We start from the raw sequence: 22,014 nt of genomic DNA on the forward strand, positions 1-22,014 counted from the left end.
GCAGAGAAGGAGATGGAAATAAAAGCAGAAATCGTAGATGGAGGGAATGAAAGTGATGAGATTGATGGAAGAAAGAAGGGAAAAGGTTTTACTGGCTGACACAATGAACAAATATATACGTCAATTCTATGAACGATACTTTTGTGCTTCAGTATCTCTGAGATAAAGAATCGTGTTTGCACAAAAGCTGTCGTCGTCTGCTAGCTTGTGATTTGTTAGGAAGTTCCACTTTCCATCAAATGATGGATTTCCAATTTTTAAACAAAAGTACATGTGGTACAACTTTAAAATGAATGAATAAATAATCAAACCGTGCATAAGTGAAAATGACTAAAGAAATCCTCATTAATTACATTGATGTAGAGGACTGGGAGAATGTAGAGCAAGACACGTTTTAGAGTATTATTCAAATATCCCTCATCATCTAAAAATGTAATGAAGTGTGAGCATGTGTATAAGCGTTGTGTGCGCTGGTGGGCTGTATGTGTACACTTTGACATCTTTAAAACTCCTTCAAACCTCTTCAGGAACATTAAAACAAAGCTACATGTGGATTGAATGAGAAATTAACTGTCTCTCTTAATTTCCCGAGACCTGTTGGATATGTCAGTGTATATATAATCTTTCGGTGCGTTTCTCACACTAACAATTCGGCGTGTCCATGTTGCTCAGCCCGAGTGTGAGTCGGTGCACGTGCAGAACTTCATGTGCGTGGGCGTGCGCATTTGTCCACTATTTTTCTCCTGCTGACTTCAATGTCATCATCTCTCCAGTGATCTCAGTTCAGTGGAAGACTCACCCTCCCAAAAACAATACTCCATTGTCTATAAGAGGAACAGAGAGTCCCCCCCCCCACACGCAGAGTTCACTGTAAGGACATTTAAATCAGTCATTTGGAATGAAACAGGACGTCTTACCGTAGGTCCTGTCGCCTCGCATTCTCTTTTCATCCTGGAGAGTCGACTATGTTTGGACTCGCATTGATCACTGATGTCGTAGAAGTGGGAGTAGAGAACTAAAACACAAAAAGGCCTTTTGTCCACAGTGACCCTGTTTTGACCTGGCAAGTCACACAATCCAAGGATGTGGCCTGTGATCTTCAGGTTAACATGACCAACTGGTGAATGACGAAGAGAGAACCACTTTGTTATTTTAATTGCTTCTTGACTTCTTAAATGGAGTCAAAACATAATTAAACTGTTATCCTCTTACAGGGTGGGGGAATTTACCCCAAAATACCTACAAACGACATACCCAAAGTAAATTAGAAGCTGCTGGAAAACACAATAGGAACAAAGCATCAAGTGTTACCAAGTTCAGGTTCAAACTTCAGAACAAAACGACAAAGACTCCACACGATAAGAGGTAAATGACCATCTATAAAATCCTGCTAATTAAATAATAAGTAAATAATTAATTATATAATAATTATAATAATTTCTATTTTTCCAAACAGTCTATTGTCGCTGCTGCTGAAAACATAATTGACATTACTTCCTGTCCAGCTAAATACTTTTTTCCCAGTAAAAGAAATGGTGGCGCTCCTCACAGCAAATGGAAACGGTTTCATGAATATGGTATTGGTTCTGTCAAGTTGGCAAGACAGAGGGGAAACATTTGTGGATTATGGCTTTATATATTTACTTGGTCCGTCACTGCCCAGTATGTGCTGAGTGAGTGTTATGACCCTGAGGGTGAGACTGTCACCATTTGTTTTCTGCTGATACAGTTTGGATTTTATAAGTGTAGTTTTTATTTAGTTTCCCTTTGTTACCCTGCTGGCTCCAGCTCTCAGATCTGCAGTGGGAACCATGTGGGACACTTTTTCTGAACTCAACTACACTGGTCCTGCATTTCCTCGTTACCCAGACAGCATCTGAGTTCTCAGACAGACGCAGAGTTCAGTGGGAGGACAAATAAATCTCACAACAGCTTGTTTTGATACATTCTGTCTTATAGCTCACACGCTAGAATTAATGACTTTTTATCCTCCATGTGTCTTTGTCTTCCACAGCATGTGTTCACCATCGATCCTACGGATGTGGAGAACGGACGAGGGAAGGTTCCACATGACCCCAGTCTCCCCTTCGCTAGCACCTTCAGTGGTACGTCAGCTTATACTTAACAATTTCACAAGTGGTATATAGAGTTAATATGGCTAGGGAACCAGTTTCCAATGGTAATGTGGCCAAAATTGATCAAATTTAATAGAAAAACAGTTGAGTAATACCCCTCTCCCTCCTCTTGGTACTGTCTCCTTCAACTGTCAAAATAAAGGTGAAAATGCTATTAGAAAAAGAGAAAAGCTTAAAACACTGGGGATATAAAGAGTTGGGCGTTCTATCCTAAGCCCTTTGCACAAAGTCTCTAATAACAAAATACATATTTCACAAGTTGACCCGCTGTGACAAAGCTATCGAATTAACACTGGCCTTTGTGTAGCTTGGTATTGTTATCTGCCATATCTAACTATTTAAAATGCCAAACACAGATGGTCTGTTTCTGCATCTTTCATCTCTCTGCACAGATCTCTGCTATGTTTTGAAATTATAATAACTCCCTAATGACATTCTCTCTGAATGTCATTAGGCATTTAGGTTTGTGAAATATCGCTGATTTATACCAGGGATCCTGGGAGCCGCTGAGGCAGGAGGTGTGTGTGTGTGTGTGTGTTTGTGTGTGTGTGTGTGTGTGTGTGTGTGTGTGTGTGTGTGTGTGTGTGTGTGGCACCTCTATCCCATCTTCCTCTCTCTGCAGCTGCTCTGAGCATCAGAATTTATCGCACAAAGCGTCGTATTTGGCAGGAAATACTTCAACTGCAGCCAAATACTCAGTAGTTTGGACCTCAGCGGAGACAATACAATGGACACATAGATACAAAACAACACACACAAAGCTTAAGACAAATGCCATTAGGCCTGGAGAAGTTTATTGTGGAAAGACTGACGGATAAAAAGAGATTTTGTAAATTGCACATGCTGGGAGATGGTGGGGATTTGTTCACCTACACTCGTTTGAACAACAGCTTTTAACATAATAAAAGCGGGAAAAGCTGACTCGGCAGATCCGTTGGCATCCTCAAGGTCAACAGGGTTGTGTTACCCTGTTACAGGACTGACTGTCTCTGTTTTTGTCTCTGACCGTGACTACTGACCTCCTCTATGGATGTTTTCTCATCAGGGATCAATGGTGTGCAAAAAAGCAGAAGGGTTCTTATTGCCCCATACCGATGGGGAAAAACCATCTTCATTCTTCCTCTGATGTAACGTACACCAGCCTTGAAACTAATCTGTAAAATAAGAAACAAATAATGAGACTACAGAGTAGGCATACATTAATACACACACAAAGAGAGGCCAAGAGTGAAACAGTAAAATATGATGAGTCCTTTTCATCAGCTATCAACCCAATAATGTTTTCTCTTCCTCAATTAAAGGATCTTTTTCCAAAAAACACAAAGCTCAAAAGGCCCTGTCATCACCGATGTTTGTATCTACGTGTGTGTGTTCATGTGTGCTTGTGTGAACCTGAGTGTACTGTGTGTGTTTGTGTAACGTAAAGACGGATGTGTGTGTATCTGATACCATTTTTGCAGCCAAATAAGATTAGATGAGTATTCATTTTCACCAATGAGATCACTGTCTGTGGCCTGATTCCTATTTTTGTATTTGGTCAATATGCTGGGAAAATATTAAAACGGTTGTATTATTATAAAAACAAATAGGCTTTCTCTGGGAAAAAACTATCACTCATAATTCTTCATTATCTGACTGGTGTTGGAGGGGTTTCTGTCTCCACGTCAGCGGGAGTTTTCTTTCTTGTCTAATGACAGATAACCCTGACTGCTAAAGGATTTTCCTAAGATTAATATACTGAACGTGCTACACGAAAGATTTTATATCTATTTGCAGGAAAATCAATTTGAGTTGTTGAAATTTAAACTGAGTCTGTGCTTGTGGTCCCAGCGGAGGATGTACTGTACAAAGTGTGTTTGAGTTTGGGTTTCAGGTTTCTCTACCGGTGCGCTTCATATTAGATTTGTTCGATTTCCTCTTTCCTTCCCCTCTTCGTTTGCCTAAACCGCAAATTCTCTCTGTCACCCGTGATTTCCTCTTTGTTCTTCTGTGCCAAACCTTTTATTTTTCCCCTCATGCCTTCTCCTTTATTTGCCGCTGTTCTTGCCTTGATCCTTTCCCCGTCCTTTTTCTCCAATCCCTTCTACTTGTTCACTCTTCCCGTCCCTGCCTCTCTTTAGGTGGGGAGTTGTATACAGGACTGACGGCAGATTTCCTGGGTAGAGACTCTGTGATCTTCAGGAGTATGGGAAGCCGCTCCACCATGAGGACAGAGACCGACCAGAAGCTTCTCCACGGTAACGTTTCACTGTTATCAAGCTGTCACATTCAGTACGGAAATGAGACAATGTGAAACAAACAACCTCATTTACCACATCAGCAGTATTATCATTGTTATATAAAAAGAAAATTCTCATCATCAGGTCAATTTAACCGGGAAGAGTTGATCAATGATATAGAATGAGGGAATTTAAATTAACTCTTGTCAGCCAATCAGAAATGTGTGTTTTTCCAAAGACATAGTTTATTACTGAATTAAACCCCTTATATTTATTTGTGCGTGTATTTTGTGTTAGTGGACTTTACTCTGAAATAAGATGAGAATGTCATTTTAAAAGTGCTCCGATATTTATATTAAACTATAGACTGTCTTGTGATGGCATCGCACCAGCTGCAACGCCAAACAAAAGCTTCCTCTGCTATAAGAAGGACTTCCAATCATCTCGATGGTATTTGTTCTGTTCTTTAAATTGATTACTCTCTCCTGTCAAACTCACATCCACGTCTCTCCATCCGTCCTCACATATTCCTCTGCAGACCCTAAGTTCATCGCTGCCCACCTCATCCCAGACAACGACGACAGAGACAACGACAAAGTGTATTTCTTCTTCACTGAGAAGGCCACAGAGGCAGGGGACAGGGAGGGGGCCATACACACACGTATCGGACGAGTGTGTGCGGTGAGATACTTTAATAAACTCTTTATGTGCACACTTTTGTTCAACGGAAACAGTACATGATGGTGTTTCTATGAAGGCTGCGACTGGTACCATGTAGATACTCTTACTAGTCGAGGTTTTGAGATATTTAAAATAAAGATGCATGGGATTACTCGTTCAGTGTTAAAGCGTTAGTGTTTATTTATTTTAATAGACCTAATGCTTTGTAAAATAATGAAAGCAACAGTGTGCTCTTGACTGTGTGTAGATTCTGTTCTTACCTAAAAACAAATCCCAAATTAGAAGACATTAGCGAATGTCCCAATCTTCTTCAAAACTGCGTGAGTGGGTTTTAGGAAGTCATTTCTCCGTAAGAACGGTTGGTGAATGAGGCCCAATGTCCCACGTGCTCATGGTGATCCAACGACACCAGTTAAATACAGATGTGCACAGAAAGATTGAGAGATAATCTGATGGCAGGTGGGGATGAGTGAAGCCAGATGGTACTGTGAGCTACACAATGCGCTTCCTCACGGATATACGAATATCCAGTCACACGAGTGAGACATCTGCGCAGGAGAGTCTTTTAGTCCTTTTGCGCTTTCTTGTATCGGTCCCCACCAGGCCTCTCAGTGTGATGTATAGATTGACACTCCCACTGAAGTCCATTGGAAGGAGGTTAAATTGAAACAACACATGCAGAGAAAACATGAGCTAAATAAGGACTATTGTGACAGTTCCAAACCTTTCTGTAGAAAAGCCAAATGTCTTTTGGAGCAATCAAATATTTACTTTTTCCCAAAGGACTGTGAAGGCATCATGATATTCAGAATCATATAAATTCTTTCTCCTTCCAAAAGCCAACCAGCTGTCGAATAAGCCAACTGATCCCCATCTGCTCTGCACGCTCTCTCACAGTCTTTCACGCATTGATTGGTCTTAGAGAACCATATGTGTGCTGTGTGCACCAGACGCAAACATAGGTATACATAGAAGAACACACACACTCACACTCACACTCACACTCACACTCACACTCACACTCACACTCACACTCACACTCACACTCACACACACAGCTGCAGGATTTCCTTAGAGGCTGTTTGAGTGTGCCAGAAAGGTTTGCCAAAATTTCTCAGACAAAGTCCCACCTAAACCTTCAAGTTTTAACTTTATTTGTCATCCTCGTCTCCCTTTCTCCTACTCCTCTTTCTCTCCATCTGTCACTCCTTCTCTCCCTTCATACACATATTATAAATATTTCCTCTTCAGCACTTTTTTCCTCCCTCAGGCGACACACACACTTTTGATGAAAAGGGACAATGAAGGACACTGCACACATGAATACACTCCTTCGTTATATATTGCGCATTAATTCTCTGCAAAAGACTGTGCTCACGTTTACACACAATTCAAAAGAGGCACACTTTAATGTCATCCTAATTGTGTACAGAAGCAGTAGTTTAATGCAATGTAGTTTTTGTCTCCAGCATAAAGAAAATACTTTAAATGAAACAATTCAAAGTGCTGACTTTCAGCTTTAATTTGAAGGTATTTACTATACAAAACAGAAGTTTAAATGCATGTTCCTGCTGCTTTTTTCATAGAATTGGGGTCTGTTTCAGTCACTTCCAACACACCATAAAGCTGCTTTACCTCAGTGTTTTAATCCAAACCCAATATGCTGGAGTACGTAGCCAAAACAATGAAAATGTGTGTTTCGAAATGAATATGCAGCTGTGTGTTATTGATTATGTTTGCTCTCTTTTTTGCCAGAATGATGTTGGAGGCCAGAGAGTGCTGGTGAACAAGTGGAGTACCTTCATCAAAGCCAGACTGGTCTGCTCCGTCCCAGGACCTCACGGCATTGACACACACTTTAACCAACTCGGTGAGATGCACACATTACTATCTACACACACTCGTCCTGTTTAACGTACATTCTTCTGCACACAAAATGCATAAGAGCACAAATTCACACATTGTACTGTATGTAACACACAAACTAAATTACATTTTCTTTTTAAATATATAAAACAGAGGATGTGTTCCTGCTGACGACCAAGGATGAGAGGAACCCAGATATCTATGCGATCTTCAGCACCATCAGGTGAATAACCATGAAGCTTCATATTCTATGTGTAAACAGGTTATCTACACATTAACTACTCTACCTTACTTAACCTACTTATTATTTAACTTTCTTTTTATTATCTAGCTAGTAGTTAAAAAATAGAAATGCGTGGCTTCATTTCTGCCTTTATTTTATATTTTACAATAAAGTTATTTGAGGAAATGTTCGACTGTCTACCCTCTCTCCTCCACAGTAATGTGTTCCAGGGTTTCGCCGTGTGTGTGTACCGTATGGCTGACATCAGAGAAGCCTTCAACGGACCCTTCGCTCACAAAGAGGGCCCCGACTACCAGTGGGGGGCCTACGAAGGGAGGGTCCCTTATCCAAGACCAGGCGTGGTGAGTGAGCTTCACTGTACCTGAACCATACTGTACTTACCATGAACACAATGTTTCCCCTAACACAGGCAACATTATGGGGAAACATAAGATGTCCTACCCTTCATATGCTGATGACACAACAGTTTATTAACAGTAAAAGTCAGTAAGTCAAGATTGAGATATTTATGTCATAGGTTCTAAATAGCAACTAGCAACACATACAGCGAAATCAATATCTCTATAAAACAATTTTTAAAAGAAACCCTGAACAATATAACCTTATTAAGCTAGGTTGTATTGCAGGGCTGTTGTATTGCATATAATGCATTAGTTTTAGCTAAGTGTACCTTACAGGCCAAACGTTACCATGCTAGTACTTAGATCACTTCAGAAAACATTTTGAATGATTGATTTAACAGTAGGTTGGTGATTGTGGTGACGTCACTGGAAAAGTAGCTGTGTTATTTCCCTGAACAGTTCAAATAAGTCCTGTGACTTGGATATGGACATAATGTGAATGACACTGCATTTTCCCAAAAAGATATTTAGCTAATGTAATACAGTTGTGCACAAATGTAATTCTCCTGTGTGTGCAAGAGCAGAGAGGGGGGAAACAAATTGTAAGGTGACAAAAGCATTAAATAATGAGGTGTAGAAAGTTTCCATATCAGTAAAGTAAACTACTGTATGTGGTAGTGCAGCTGTGCTGACTGTACACAGTGCAGATCCTTCTCCTGGTTTACATCCTGACTCTCAGCGGAGCCCTGTCGCGTTCTCTCAACCACATCACTGTAATTCAGACCTATACACACACACACACACACACACACACACACACACACACACACACACACACACACACACACGATCACATGGCACGTGCAATTCCACCTCATTACCAGAGTGCAGGATCGTATGGAGGCAGAAGGAATATGAATAATGTGAGAACAGAGCAGACACCTCTGTGGTTTCACTCCACTGACTCTCTGATTAACAGGAATGTCTTGGCCAGAAAGCGAGAGTGTAAGAGAGAGAGAGAGAGAGAGAGAGAGAGAGAGAGAGAGAGAGAGAGAGAGAGAGAGAGAGAGAGAGAGAGAGAGAGAGAGAGAGAGAGGGAAGGTCGAAAAGGGAGGAAGAGAGGAAACGAGGAAAAAGGTGATGACTCAGAGTAGGCTGATGAAGAGGCGCAGATGGGAAGGAGAGAAGATAGAGGGGGGTCGCTTCATTTGTGCTTCTTTCCCAACAATATTCATCAAAACTCATTTGATGAAGAACAGTTTGCTGTTTAGCTGGGGTTCAAATATTCACTCCATTCTCTAGTTAAACAATTATAACGACCTAGATTTTCTTTTCTCACTCGCACCGGAAAGAACATACAAGTTTGTATTTCCAACATGTCTCACTGTAACAGATTCCATTTTCATACTGAGTAAAATCCATCTTGTCTCCTTGTTTCCTCGTCAAAGGTCACCTAGGAACGGAAAAATAAAAGTTCCGTTTATATGAGAGAGATGTATCCTGCCCAGATATTTATGTTGGATTGAATCACTGCCAGTGTTTGAATGTGTGTCAGAACTCATTCTCTAATAGGGGGGATGATGGGATAGTCTGGAGTCTGGATACTCTGTAGTTTCCAGACTTTTAATGGAAATCCTACTTGTGCTGAACTTTGTGATGCGTCTGTCTTCCTGCCTCTGTCATTCACAACGACATTTCATCAGAAAAGCCTCTTGTTAGCTTCTGGGTTGCTACCAGAACGATTGTATCCTTGATTATCCTGACAGGCTTTTCATTTACCTGGGTGCTTCTTTGGGATTGATTTCTGACATTATAATCCCTTCTGTGGCTTGTTTTAAATCAACTAGTACTTCATTATGCTGTCACACTAATAATCAGGGCGTCGTCTGCATATGTTTCTCCCTTCTGCGTGCGCTGACAGCTTTGATTTACAATGGCATACTTTCAAGTATAATACACTTAAATATCCTTTATCCTTTACTTGAGTCTGAACTCAACTCTCTGTTTAGGGATCATCAGATTCCTTCTTTGGTTTGAGATAGGATATTAGAGGATATAATTAAGGTTCTTAATTCAAACAGAGGCTTCTGATAACTTATTTCTGCCTGTTTACCCACAAAGCAGACTCCCTTCTTCCCAATAGTGTGGTTTTCTTCCTCTGCACCTACATTTATTGTGTTCTTGCTACCTGATTCATACCACAAAGTTACACTGTACACCATAGATCTTTACAAAAAAAGGGATTTTGTTGGGTTTGTGTTGAACTATAGCGCCGATAGTACTGAAACAACTAGAGCCGGTTGAAATTAAGAAAGTCCTTTTTTTCCAGGATTTTATAATCATCTAATCGAGCTCTCCTCATGGGTCTGTTTGACATAATGGAGCAATTTCCCGAATGCAATACAACAGGGCAATTACACAATGCATTCTGTGCCCAACACACACAACCAAACACACTCACACACGCAGTATTAATGGCCGTGAATAGAAGTCTGCCAAATATGCTCAGCATTAATCCTCACTTGGCTCTCAGTTGGAGGTTGAAAGCTATAGCAAAGTTTGGATGAGTTGACAAGAGATTTGGGAGATGTTCCAGTTAAGGTTTTATTTGCTGTGCAAACAGATGAGGAGTGTTTTAGTGGACGGTTCAGAACTCTGACATATGAAGGTTGTGCATTGGCAGCTGCACCAGGATGAGTGATGAGGGAAACTTTTATAAATGTAATAGTCCCTTCAGTTCCTAAAGGAAATAATGTGTGTAAAAAAATGTACAGCTTACCTACAGATAAGGTCAATGTATGCTTCGACCCCATTTTGAATTATACACAAACATCACAATTTATGCATTCCTGAATTTGTAAAGAAAAACCATACTGTAAAGAAGCATTTGAAGTCAGCGAGTTGGAGAGTTGAGCTTTAAGTTTTGCTTACACATTCCACACCTTCTGCATTAAAGTGTAATTGAAGCCATTTATATATATATATATATATATATATATATATATATATATATATATATATATATATATATATATATATATACTGTATATCATATGTACATATACAGTACGTATCATACATCAATAGTTTGTGCAGATTTGAGTCTAACGTCCCTGCACAGTTCAGATCCCCCCTCTGGAATATTATCCAGACCATTATAGGGCTATTGTGGATCAGTTACTGCTGTGATAAGCAGGAGTAACAATATTTCTACCATATGGAAGCACAGTCTGGAATTTCAATTCTACACTTTTCTCAGCCTTGATTTATGCTATATGTCAGCTCATGACATTGTGATATGCTTTCTCTTTGGTCAGTCACTGCTGCTGTGTTACTTTCCCTATCCACATGTCTCTGCCACCCCAACCTCCCCCTTCACAAAATGATACGTTTTTCTGTTTATTCGACAAAACTTCAAAACTTTGGCTTCTTTGCAAAGAATTGCTGATCAGAATGAGAAAACCCAAAGTTCATATGGTTTGCATACATGACTTTATTAGAAAGTTCAGTGTTCAACCAACCGAGTACAACCTTTATCTCGTTACAGTGACACAAATGGGAGGATTTTTGCCTAACAGTAAGCTCTACCTCTACAGAGCTGTTTCCAAACACATAACTTTACAACTGTGGTTTTGATCCAAAGTTTTCAGGCGCAATAAAACTGCTAATTAGGGTTTCTTTGAGAAGACTTTAAGACCGTAATTAGGCCACATTTATTTTGGAAAACACACCTCCAGTGGTGGGAATGTAGCTTTTTCTCTGTCTTTCTGTTTGTCTATCCGTGCCTCCATCCAGTCTTTCTCTGCCAGTGTAGCATCTTTAGTTTACCAGCCAAGGACTTTTAGCAAAAATTGTAACTTTTTTAATAACCCATCCCTCTTTTTCCTTTGTTTCACCACATCTTTCTCATCCCTCCTCCTCTCCAGTGCCCTAGTAAAATCACCAACCAGCCAGGAAGAGAGTTTGGCAGCACAAAGGATTTCCCCGATTCAGTGCTGCAGTTTACTCGCAGCCACCCATTGATGTGGCGGCCGGTGTATCCCGCTCTGCGCCAGCCTGTGCTCGTAAAGGCCAACACTCCTTACAAGCTGAAACAAATCGTGGTGGACCGGGTCGAGGCGGAGGATGGGCAGTATGACGTTATGTTCATCGGCACAGGTAATATGAGTTTGAATATTAAGTAGCAAACTAAAGTGAGCCCTGTGGGGAAAATTGGATTATTGTGGCAGAGAAGGAAGTCGATGTTCTGTTATTCTGTCACTTATTAGTATGTGTTTGTGTCCGTCAGACATTGGCACAGTATTGAAGGTCATTGCCCTGCACAGTGGAAACAGTCTGGAGACAGAGGAGGTCACACTGGAGGAGCTTCAAGTCTTCAAAGTAAGATTTACTCCCTGCTTCTATAATCTGTTAAAGCCATACTGAAGAAGGCCATTCACTGTGTCTCCTAAAGCCTCTTTGTAGTAGACAGATAAGGAAACACAAAGCTGTTTCAAAACCTCATCACATGTTCCCCTCCTCATTCTTAAACAATCATTCTGTTCTTGAGTTTGTCTCTTTTCTAATTGTAAGCCTTTTCACACATTGTGAAATACCTAAGGTCAATTATTTACATTATTACAGGTGCCAACTCCAATTACATCGATGGACATATCCGTAAAAAGGGTAAGTCAATACGTAATTACAAACTTTAATGCTATTAACTTTAACCAACTGTTAAACTTACGCCTCCTTTTTTATCTTCTAATGATTTTCCACAGCAAGCCCTGTTTGTGGGCTCTCCAGCAGGTGTGGCGCAGGTGAAGCTACATCGCTGTGAGACATATGGGAATGCCTGTGCCGAGTGCTGCCTGGCCAGAGACCCTTACTGCGCCTGGGATGGATCATTGTGTGCACAGTACACGGCCAACAGCAAACGCCGCTACCGCAGACAAGACATCAGGCATGGAAACCCCGTGCTGCAGTGTGTGGATCAGAATCTGAGTGGTGAGCATAATTACTTAAAACCCTTCTTTTGTGCCTTCTTTATTCATTATGCAGGACTATTTTTTTGTTTTAGTGCAGTGACTTCCTGGACAGCACCTTTTAAAAATAAACAGAACTAGCTTGAATTAACTGTGAGACGGAGCCAGGCTAGCTGTTTGCCCCTGCTTCCAGTCTTTATGCTAAGCTAAGCTAACCAGCTGCTGGCTGTCGCTGCATATTTACCGTAAAGATATGGGAGTGGTATCGCATTTCCCAAAAATATCGAACTATGGCTTTAGCATCACAGACAAAGTGGTGGTTGTATTAATGCTGGGGAGCTTCAGGTTAGGATGCTCCATCTGCTCCACCATTAAGAAGTGGAAAGGGAAATTGAGAAAGGAAAAGCAAAGCTAAATATATTTCTAAATATCCTATCACCTGGATAACTGAGACTCTTCCTAGAAAACTCATTAGCATCACAATGAAAGCATATATTTTAAGTTTCAAGGTCATGTTCTAAACTTTCTTGTATCCATACGCAAAGTGTTTCCACATTCTTCCCAGGACACTATAGATAAGCATTTATTCGTGTATAGTCTAGACAAGAGTGTTGCTCTCCTCATACTCTAAACTGTTTAGCTGTTTATAGGAAGACGACCAGTGAGATTCCCCCCCTGTGTATACGGTCCGTGAGTCTGTAAACACCTGAGGTCCAGGGGAACATGCTATTGGACATGAGCCAAGCTGTGTTTGAATGAATACTGTATGTATAGTACGTGTTTGTGTCTGTAAGGGTCAGTGTAGGTCTTTGTGCTTGAAAGATGAAAGCCACAGAGTGTTTATGTGAGTCACATTTGTCTGTTTATCCAAGCTGTGTGAGACAGATGCCTTCTTTTTACAGTATAGTAGACAGAAAATACATGTTAACTCCTCAACAACACATGTCTGTTTACATTCTACACATTCAGTGCATGTACAGTACAACCTTGTACTTATGTCACACCAGATGGTACATCTTGTTGGGTTTTGGGACATTTAGAGCTCCATGTCTCACCATCATTGATCCCTGAGAACCTCGGTAAGTGTGTGTGTGTGTGTGTGTGTGTGTGTGTGTGTGTGTGTGTGTGTGTGTGTGTGTGTTTGAGAGAGCTGAGAGATTGACAGATAAACTCAAACAGAGGTCATCTAAAGCCATCAGCGATCATATGAATATAGCAAACAAAGAGTAGATGTGGAGTGAGGGTAAGAACACGTGTGAAGAAAGACAAAAAGGAGGAAAATGAAGCCGTGGAGAGGGAGAAGAAAAGATGTGTTGGATGTTTGTTTGCTCACCTGAGTGCAGGTATGGTGCTGCTGAGGTGATGAAATATGCCTCCCTCAAGACCTTTGGATGAACCCACGTTTTTTAAGGTTTCCTTGTGCCAAGGTGTCAAGTTGTTGGTTTACTAACCATGTCTCCAAATCCCCATTATGTCAGGGTGAGAACTTCTGTCTTTCCTGAGGTTTTCAGTTTCGATTGCAGCTTACTTTGTGCGCAATATTTATGGCATTCACAAATGCTGCATTTTAGTAGTCATCGACAACTTCCAAAAAGTAGTCGTCTGGTAGATTAATTGCAGTAGAAATATTGCAAATACAACCAGTAAGGGGTTAACTAATGTATGCTGGACCCATCTATGCGCTGACAGGCTGTTTACAAATGAGCTGCGATACTGATTGGACTAAACCCAGCAGGCTTGTCTAAGCAGGAAATACTGTTGGACTGCAATAACAATGCAACTCATTTATTGCAGGGATTGCAGGAGGCATTGCTGCTGCTTTATTCCTGCACCATGCTGAAACCACAGATCAAAGTGTCGACTAATGGTTTTGAATAGTCGACCAGTCCACTATTCATTTCCCGAAATGTTCTTTAAATTCTTTTGTCAGAGATTTGAGTTGACTTACACGTCTTCACCACTTGATTCAGTCGGGGATGTGTGGAACTGTCTCACATGGTTCAACGTGTTGCTCAAGAGGATTTTAGAATTACTTAGTGGATACTTACTTACATGTGTATAGATTCCTAAACCATAACAGGAGTTTCATTATTTCCCAATCTTTCAAATCATCTGTCTTTGAACCAGAAGACCTCGATGTGACAGAAGACAGGGTGGTGTATGGAACCGAGAACAACAGCACTTTCCTGGAGTGTGTTCCTCGCTCTCCACAAGCTACTGTTACCTGGCTTGTCCAACGGGACGACCGCAAGGAGGAGGTAAGACGATAAGGAAATAACTATCAGAACAAAATCAAGATCATGGAGTTAACATGCCACCCTATCCTAACACACACTGTATATATGATTGGAGGGAGGTGGGGAAGCTTTGGGAGACTATAGAGTTAGAATGAAACTCCTGGACAAAGGTGGCCGGAGTAATTGCCTTTAAAAGTGAGATTTGCTTGTGAATTTGGCACGTGGTTGACACATTTGACAGCCATTTGACATATGGTTGAAATTAAGCAGTTATTTTTCAAAGGAAAATGCACAACCACTCTTTCTCTTGGATAAACAGTGAATTCAAACCTGGACCACTGAAAGTGTCACTCAATGTCTACCTGCCACTGTGTCTTAAACGCAGCGTTGCAAAGTCCTTTTAAAACGCTACTTAGAAAATGCTGCTGCTGCGTGTGCCCACACCCACAGTAATCATTCATTTGTTGGAGGGTTTGTTTCTCCAAGCTTAACCTAGTGCCTCGGTCAGCCGTGCAAGTATTAAGGCATTACCACCCCTCTCCATTTCCTTGTAAATAAACATTTGGCTGCCAATCCAGCTGAAAGGGCTGCCATGTTTGTGTTGGCACAGAGGGATAGTTGGACAAGCAGAGGGTTGGAATCTGAAGAGGGGGGAAGTAAATAGAGAAAAAGGAGGTACAAATGAATAGAGGAGAGACTTTGGGTGGAGGCAGGTAAGGAAAGGAAGAGATAATGAGAGGAAAGAAAAAGGCAGAGAAAGAGTAAAAAGTAACAGTGACTGGATTTAATGACACATTCAAGCTGAGAAAACAGTACAAAAAGCTCTGTTTGCCGTCTTTCTCCTCTCCTGCTATGAAGTGGATTACGAGCTCTTTGCCCAAATATTCCAGATTTCTTTTTCATAGGGATTTCTTTTTCTACAAACAAAGACGTCTTCTGTCAGAATAATTTTAAATATAAAGATGCTATACGTAGTCTCCAGAAAACTACATAGGCCTATAGTAGCTTTAAAATCCTTTTTTGTCACTGCTTTCATGTTTGACCACTTAACAACCTAAACATTTTTTTCACTGCATCGTATCTTAAAATCTTAACAGTATGTTGCTCTATCATGTATGACAGTTAAGAATAGACACATATTGTCCCTCTGCCTCACTCAGGTAAAGCTGGACGAACGTGTGATGTCTACGGAGCAGGGTCTCCTGTTTCGCCGTGTCTTCAGCCAGGACGAAGGCATGTACATCTGCCGCTCCCGAGAACATGGCTTCACCCAGACCCTAGCCCGCCTCACCCTCGAAGTCCTCCAGGGGGAGACTGTGGATGAGCTCATGGCGCGTGACTCCGACTCGTACAAAGACCGGTCGGCAGGAAGCTACAGGGCCTGGATGCCTTGCAGCACATACAGCAGGGGAGGCTCATCAAGCCAAATCGGCCAATCGCGTACATGGTTCAAGGATATCATGCAGCTGATCGGACCGTCGAACCTGCCGCACGTGGAGGAGTACTGCGAGAGGATGTGGTGCAACGAAAAGCTGAAGAGGAAACACAAGAGCATGCTGGAGAAACACCGCCAAGCGCAAGAGGGTGTCAGGAAGGCACGTAGCAAGAGCTCTGGAGAACGTAACCGGACGCCGAGGGATCTCAGCGCATGGGAGGAGTAACAGAGAGAAAGCGAGCGGGGGAAAAGGAGAGGATGAATGAAGAAAAAAGGGACAAAGATTGCAGTAAAGGTGAATTGAATGATGAATTGGACAGCAAAGCAGTCAAGATCAGCATCAATTCCTGATAGTTGAAACCTTGGCATTGGGGTTTGTGAGAATAAGGTGGATCAGAGTGCGTCTGCTTTGGCTATTAAACCCAACAGAATGTTTTTTATGATATCGATGTTAGTGTAGGTCATGTACGATTGTCTGGAAAGACGCCACAAAAAGAGACTGCTACTGAACTGAACCGGTTGTTGATATGAAGACGACACGAGAGACAATCTTTCCAATACACTTTTAAAAAATCTTTATTTCCAAGGACTCCTCCTGCTCTCACAATTTTGCCCTTGTATACTTTCACGATTAAAAGTGACAGACACTGCTTTCATTTCATCAAGTCATATAAAGCCTTTACAAACCTCAGATTTAAAAAAAAAAAACAACATACTCATGCCTGTGGACTCGACTCTGATGAACAGTTTCTTTTGGCTTTTGACAAAGTGGGCTTCAAAAAGTGAGAAACATTACATTTACATACTCTGTATAAACTTTGTATGTACTTTGGACTACAAAAAAGCATGAGTGTCAGATGCAGCTCTGACACACATGGACGCAGACACTTACTTTCCATTATTTGTTGTCACATTTCTCACAATGCAATCACACAATCACTGGATTCATCTCCTTCTCTCTTGGTATTTAACGGTCCATGTTTCTTGCCTTGCTCTGCACTTGGCTTTTAAAAATTGAATTATTCATGTGTGACTTCAGCTCAAGAAATATCTGAGTTTGCAGTGTATTTATAAAAGGCATATACAACTAATGCGACCAAGCATAGACACTTTGCCGCATTTCCAATGCATGGTACATCACGGCTCGGCTCCATTTGCTTGGAACCGTGGAGTTAAAACTCTGCAGAGGATCGTCACTATGGAGGTGATGTCTCTTCATTGTCACGCGTCTTCGGTATGACAATCATCTTAAAATCCCGCCTAGACTGAAGGGGTACTATCTGCAGAGGAACATTTAATTGAAAAAAGCACCTGGTACCAAAAGTGAGTGGAGTCGAGACTAACCATGCAGTGGAAATAAGGCATTTATGTATCCAGATCTCGCCACTGTACATGCACACACAGACACACACACACACACACACACACACACACACACACACACACACACACACACACACACTTACATAACCTGAAATCCCACTCATCCATCACACTGAATGCATAAACTCAACTAGCTCAAACTGGAAGCTATCAAGAAACGACTGTTGATGGTTCAACAGATTAAAGGCACATTGCTTTATTTTTACTGCTGTGGGTTGAACCTTCCATTAAACACCATCTACAGATCAAGATCCCCTCTCACCGACCCTTAAAGGAATATTTCACAGCAGCTTACTTTCATGCTTTTGGGCACATAGCGTAACACCTCCTGGAATGTGCCTAATGGCCACAGTCACTCGCTGATATTTGCCTCCATGGGGATCCTTATGCACCTCAACTCAATGGAAAACTAAGTATGCGACTTCAACAGCAAGTAGGACTGCAAATAATGATTATTTTCAAATATTGAGTTCATTCATTTTTCATTACTTGAGCAACTGTTCCAATAATCCAAAAAAATAACGACCTCTCTGACGTAGCCTCACCTCACACTTCAATCATCCACTAAACTAATTTTCCCACAGTTCCTCTGTGTGCTGTAGCTCTATAGTGACAATAGAGGAAACAATAGAAGGGGTCAGCTGTCATGGCCGACTTCTCTTGTGCTTTCTGCTTTGTAAACACTGGTTTTTTGACGGTTCATGGTTTGAACACATGATAATCTACATTGTTATTGTCTTTAGGTTTGTTGTTAAAATATAACTATTACGGTAACTGAATCCAAAAAAGGTTTTCTTTCCAGAGGGCCTTGAATGGTGAAGTGAGCAATGTAACTTAGTCAAATTGATGTGGAGGTCAGGACGGCAGGCTGAGGAGAATGAATGCCAAGCTTCTGGTTCAGTGAGGGCTTTGTGTGGATCGGAGTGAGATCTTCAGTAAGAAATATACAAATAATCATAAACTGAATTTTTTTTCTTCTGTTTTTGGAAAAGAATAAACTGAGTTTCAAGAGTTTCTTTCAAAAGTATCAGCCATGTAACAATTAGAATAGAATACAATAATGGAGGCTTTGGAGTTGCATTAATTGTTTAATAACCTCCTCTGGCCCCATCATGGAGGTCCAGTGTCGAGCTGTGGTTACATATAGTGCACCAAACAAGCAATGATAAAGATGTGCCTGTAATGTGTCTGTAGTTAAAGGTTTCCTGATAAAATACTTCACATTTATTTCATCTTGCACCTTTAATCTTTGTCCAAGTACAAGTCTGTGTACGTAAGAAATCCAAACTGATATTGCATTGTACTGCGATCAATCAAATGTTGGTGGTCAAGTGGGGAAATCTTTAGCTTCCAATTATGAACTGTACAAAAGTGAAGCTGCTTATTGGATTAATTTAAAGACACATTTGGAAACACAATCAGCTGTTCACTAAAAGCTTGCTGTTGCCAAAGAACTGAGCACCTCCAATATGGCCGCCGGAGGGTGAAATCCCTGTAATATGAGTACATATGGAGTGAAGTATAGATATTTTGGGAGCCTTCTCACTGTTTAAAATTAGCCATCAACATCAACACCAGTGAACCTGGTGACCTTTTTGTAACCTTCATGGCGTGTGAATGGTCTCTGAGAGGACAAATAATAAGAGAGGAGTGAACATTGGGAGAAGAGAGGAGAGAGATTAGAAAAATAAGGTACTATAAGAATCTTGTGAAGGCAGTCTTCGCAATATATAAAAATCTTAATATCTATTAAAAACCTATTTCATTAGTATGAAGTGAGTATTTCAAAAAGTAGACCTAACATATTTTCATCTCCAGTTCGTACAGCACACTCAAGCACACATTTTATTCTTGAAATGTTTATTTTCTTAGTTTGAGGATTGTGAGACCGGCTATTAGACTCCACTTATGGTGTTTTCTTTAAAAATATTTGCTTCTGATGTATATCTTATCTGAAAGACAACATTAGAGTGACAGGAAGATGGTATGCATGAAACAAAGAGACAGTTGGCAGGGTAATAAAGTGTTGAAAATGATTTTATCTTGTAAATAACCTCCTCAAAAGTTCATTTTCTCAAAGAATTGTCACTTAAATTTTATATTTAATCTTGTCATGTTTTTGTGGAAACAGCTACACAATTGCTTTGTCTGGTCTGTTGCGGTCTATGAAGATGATGACGTTCTCTCTTGTTGTGGTGACATCGTTTTGCTTCTGTGAGCCCATCATGACTCTGCATTACTGTCATCAGAAAATTAACTTTTGTAACTATGATTGTAAACTTACAGTGTGTAAAAGTATCTTAAAATAATTTCCATTTTACGGCAACTGTCATAGAACAGACGGAAAAAAAAATTCTGGACAGTGTTTCGAGATTTAAAATTACATTATTAAAGTGATACTTTTTATTTTGGAAATATGGAATTTTTAGTTGCTGTCAAAAATGTGGCATTAGTTATTAAATGTCAGTTATCTGTGCATGTTCAAAACACACTGTAAAACCTACGAATGCATCTCAGTTGTTGTACAAAGCGTGTTGTGGTATTGCATTTCACATTTATATTTTTACCTTACTCTAATTTGTCCACTATATAACGTTTAGTGCGGTTTCTCAATACTTTTTAAATGTTTATCTCAAACACAAGTTGAATTTGCAGCACCTGTCCTGGCTTAATGTTCAACTGTAGTGTTTCACAGTATTTTTTCGGCAGGGACAGGGCCAACCAGCACACTACAGCCATCGTGAACTCAACAAGACTCACAGACTCGCAGAAAACACTTCTTACTGAACATATGGGCGACAGCACTCAATGTAGAACTTAGGCTAAATTAAAAATGAGCATTAACTTTGGTGACCTGTCCCTTTTATTGTACTGTAAAATTGTTTTGGTTGTAGGGTCTCTGACGAAGCCCAATTTTAAATGCATATTTATGTTTTATTTAAGTGTCTTTCTACCATGCATGCTATGTACTTGTGTGCTATTTAACAGCATTAAAAGTTGATTTTCTAACAAAAAGGAGGTGATCTCTAATTGGGTGTTTGGAAGAAAAAGGGGGGGGGGCTATTTAATGTTTTAGCAGGACAACACTAATGGATCCAGTGACATAAACAGAAAACACAGCAATGCCTGCAAATGAGCCACTTTTATAAACAATAGCATGTATTACACTGAAAACAAAACATGCTCAATTTAATACTGAATCAACAACATGCAGATGCACACCTGCAACAAAGCTGTTTTATTTAATGTCAGGGTAAATAGACTATTTTCCCATGTCTGCTTTCATTTATTATTTCCATTATTTCTATACAGAATGTTCTTGGCTAAATAGCAAAAAGAAAAAAAGACATCTTACCTTGCTTAGGTTTTTATATTTATAGATATATATATATATATATATATATATGATATTTTAATGATAAAACGTAAGTGATAATCACCCTACATGTAAGGTTTGGCGTAACCTAACTTTTTTGGTTAGAAAAATGATGGTCCCCATAATGTAGGTAAAACAACAAATTTGTATTGCCGTATTCCTACTTTCTGTGTGTGTACCCTCTCAAAAGTGTTATTAGCCAGGAGGACATGTGCCTGCATGAGCGTGTGATTGCTGATTTACAGACCCAGTGTTGGCCCATTATGTTGCCCCGTGACTGGGTCTGGCCATGCATATGATTGGAGGGTAATTGGGCAGTAAACGTCTGTGGAAATGTGCAGTAACAATGGCTGCTTGTCGCTTCAGCAAACAGACCATCTCATAAAAACTAAACCTGCAACCGAACCCACTAAACGACTTCACACCCTAATAATTAGCGCAGCCACATAAACACACAAAAATGCAGGATGAATGGACGCACATGCTTTGCGCGCACGAAGGTAACATTCATAAAGACTTAAACACACAAACGTTCACAAACACTGCATTGTATAAAACAGATTGCCAATTTGGATGTCAGTCCCCACTGTGTTTACAGTTCAGATTAGTATGGGTCAAGCCTCAAGAAACTAATTTTAACACTGACTGTATTAATTGCAGAGGTCGTTTGTGATCTTAAACCCGGTGCGAATATACTGTGTCTGTAATTTGTCAAGTAAAAATATTGTTAATATTGGTGGATGTTACGAAGAGCCTTGACATAATAATGGATAATGTCAGTAATTCAAGTAAAATACAGAATGCGCTGCAAATCTGACCTCAGTGTTTAATTTCTGGATAATGGGTCATACTATTTATGCATTAAAGTTTACTTTCCCCACCACATTTTCACTACATTTCAAATTGTTGCAACAATTGAGTTACATTGGAAATTATTAAAATCATTGCACACAGTAAAAAAGTAAGTAAGTTACTGATACACACTAAAAGGAAGAAAATATATATTGACGCCACAATTTACTAATTTGTGCTTACGAGATAAAACCTCAATTTAAATCGTTCCCATGTTTTGATTTAATTGTGTGCACGAGATAAGTGTATATACAGAGAGGCAGCACAACGCACCTCGCTGA

The 22,014-nt window shown here is 40.3% G+C and overlaps 1 protein-coding gene across 3 annotated transcripts in view; it reads left to right on the forward strand.

Annotated features, from left to right (window-relative positions):
• sema3bl (sema domain, immunoglobulin domain (Ig), short basic domain, secreted, (semaphorin) 3bl) overlaps positions 1-19,759 on the forward strand; it is a 50,108-nt gene extending 30,349 nt beyond the window's left edge. For 2 of the 3 annotated variants that reach the window (XM_029435863.1, XM_029435865.1), the window contains 12 exons: positions 2,015-2,105; positions 4,256-4,372; positions 4,893-5,035; positions 6,791-6,905; positions 7,055-7,124; positions 7,342-7,486; positions 11,413-11,644; positions 11,775-11,866; positions 12,110-12,151; positions 12,247-12,472; positions 14,578-14,708; positions 15,848-19,759. In XM_029435863.1, the coding sequence (XP_029291723.1) occupies positions 2,015-2,105; positions 4,256-4,372; positions 4,893-5,035; positions 6,791-6,905; positions 7,055-7,124; positions 7,342-7,486; positions 11,413-11,644; positions 11,775-11,866; positions 12,110-12,151; positions 12,247-12,472; positions 14,578-14,708; positions 15,848-16,348 (1,905 nt within the window). In that variant the 3' untranslated portion in view covers positions 16,349-19,759. The remainder of the gene's footprint in view (positions 1-2,014; positions 2,106-4,255; positions 4,373-4,892; positions 5,036-6,790; positions 6,906-7,054; positions 7,125-7,341; positions 7,487-11,412; positions 11,645-11,774; positions 11,867-12,109; positions 12,152-12,246; positions 12,473-14,577; positions 14,709-15,847) is intronic. The other variant, XM_029435864.1, reaches the window with a different exon arrangement.
• Positions 19,760-22,014: the final 2,255 nt, after the last annotated feature.

The sequence above is a fragment of the Cottoperca gobio genome, chromosome 7 (assembly GCF_900634415.1).
Source record: "Cottoperca gobio chromosome 7, fCotGob3.1, whole genome shotgun sequence".
NCBI classification, from domain to species: Eukaryota; Metazoa; Chordata; class Actinopteri; order Perciformes; family Bovichtidae; genus Cottoperca; species Cottoperca gobio.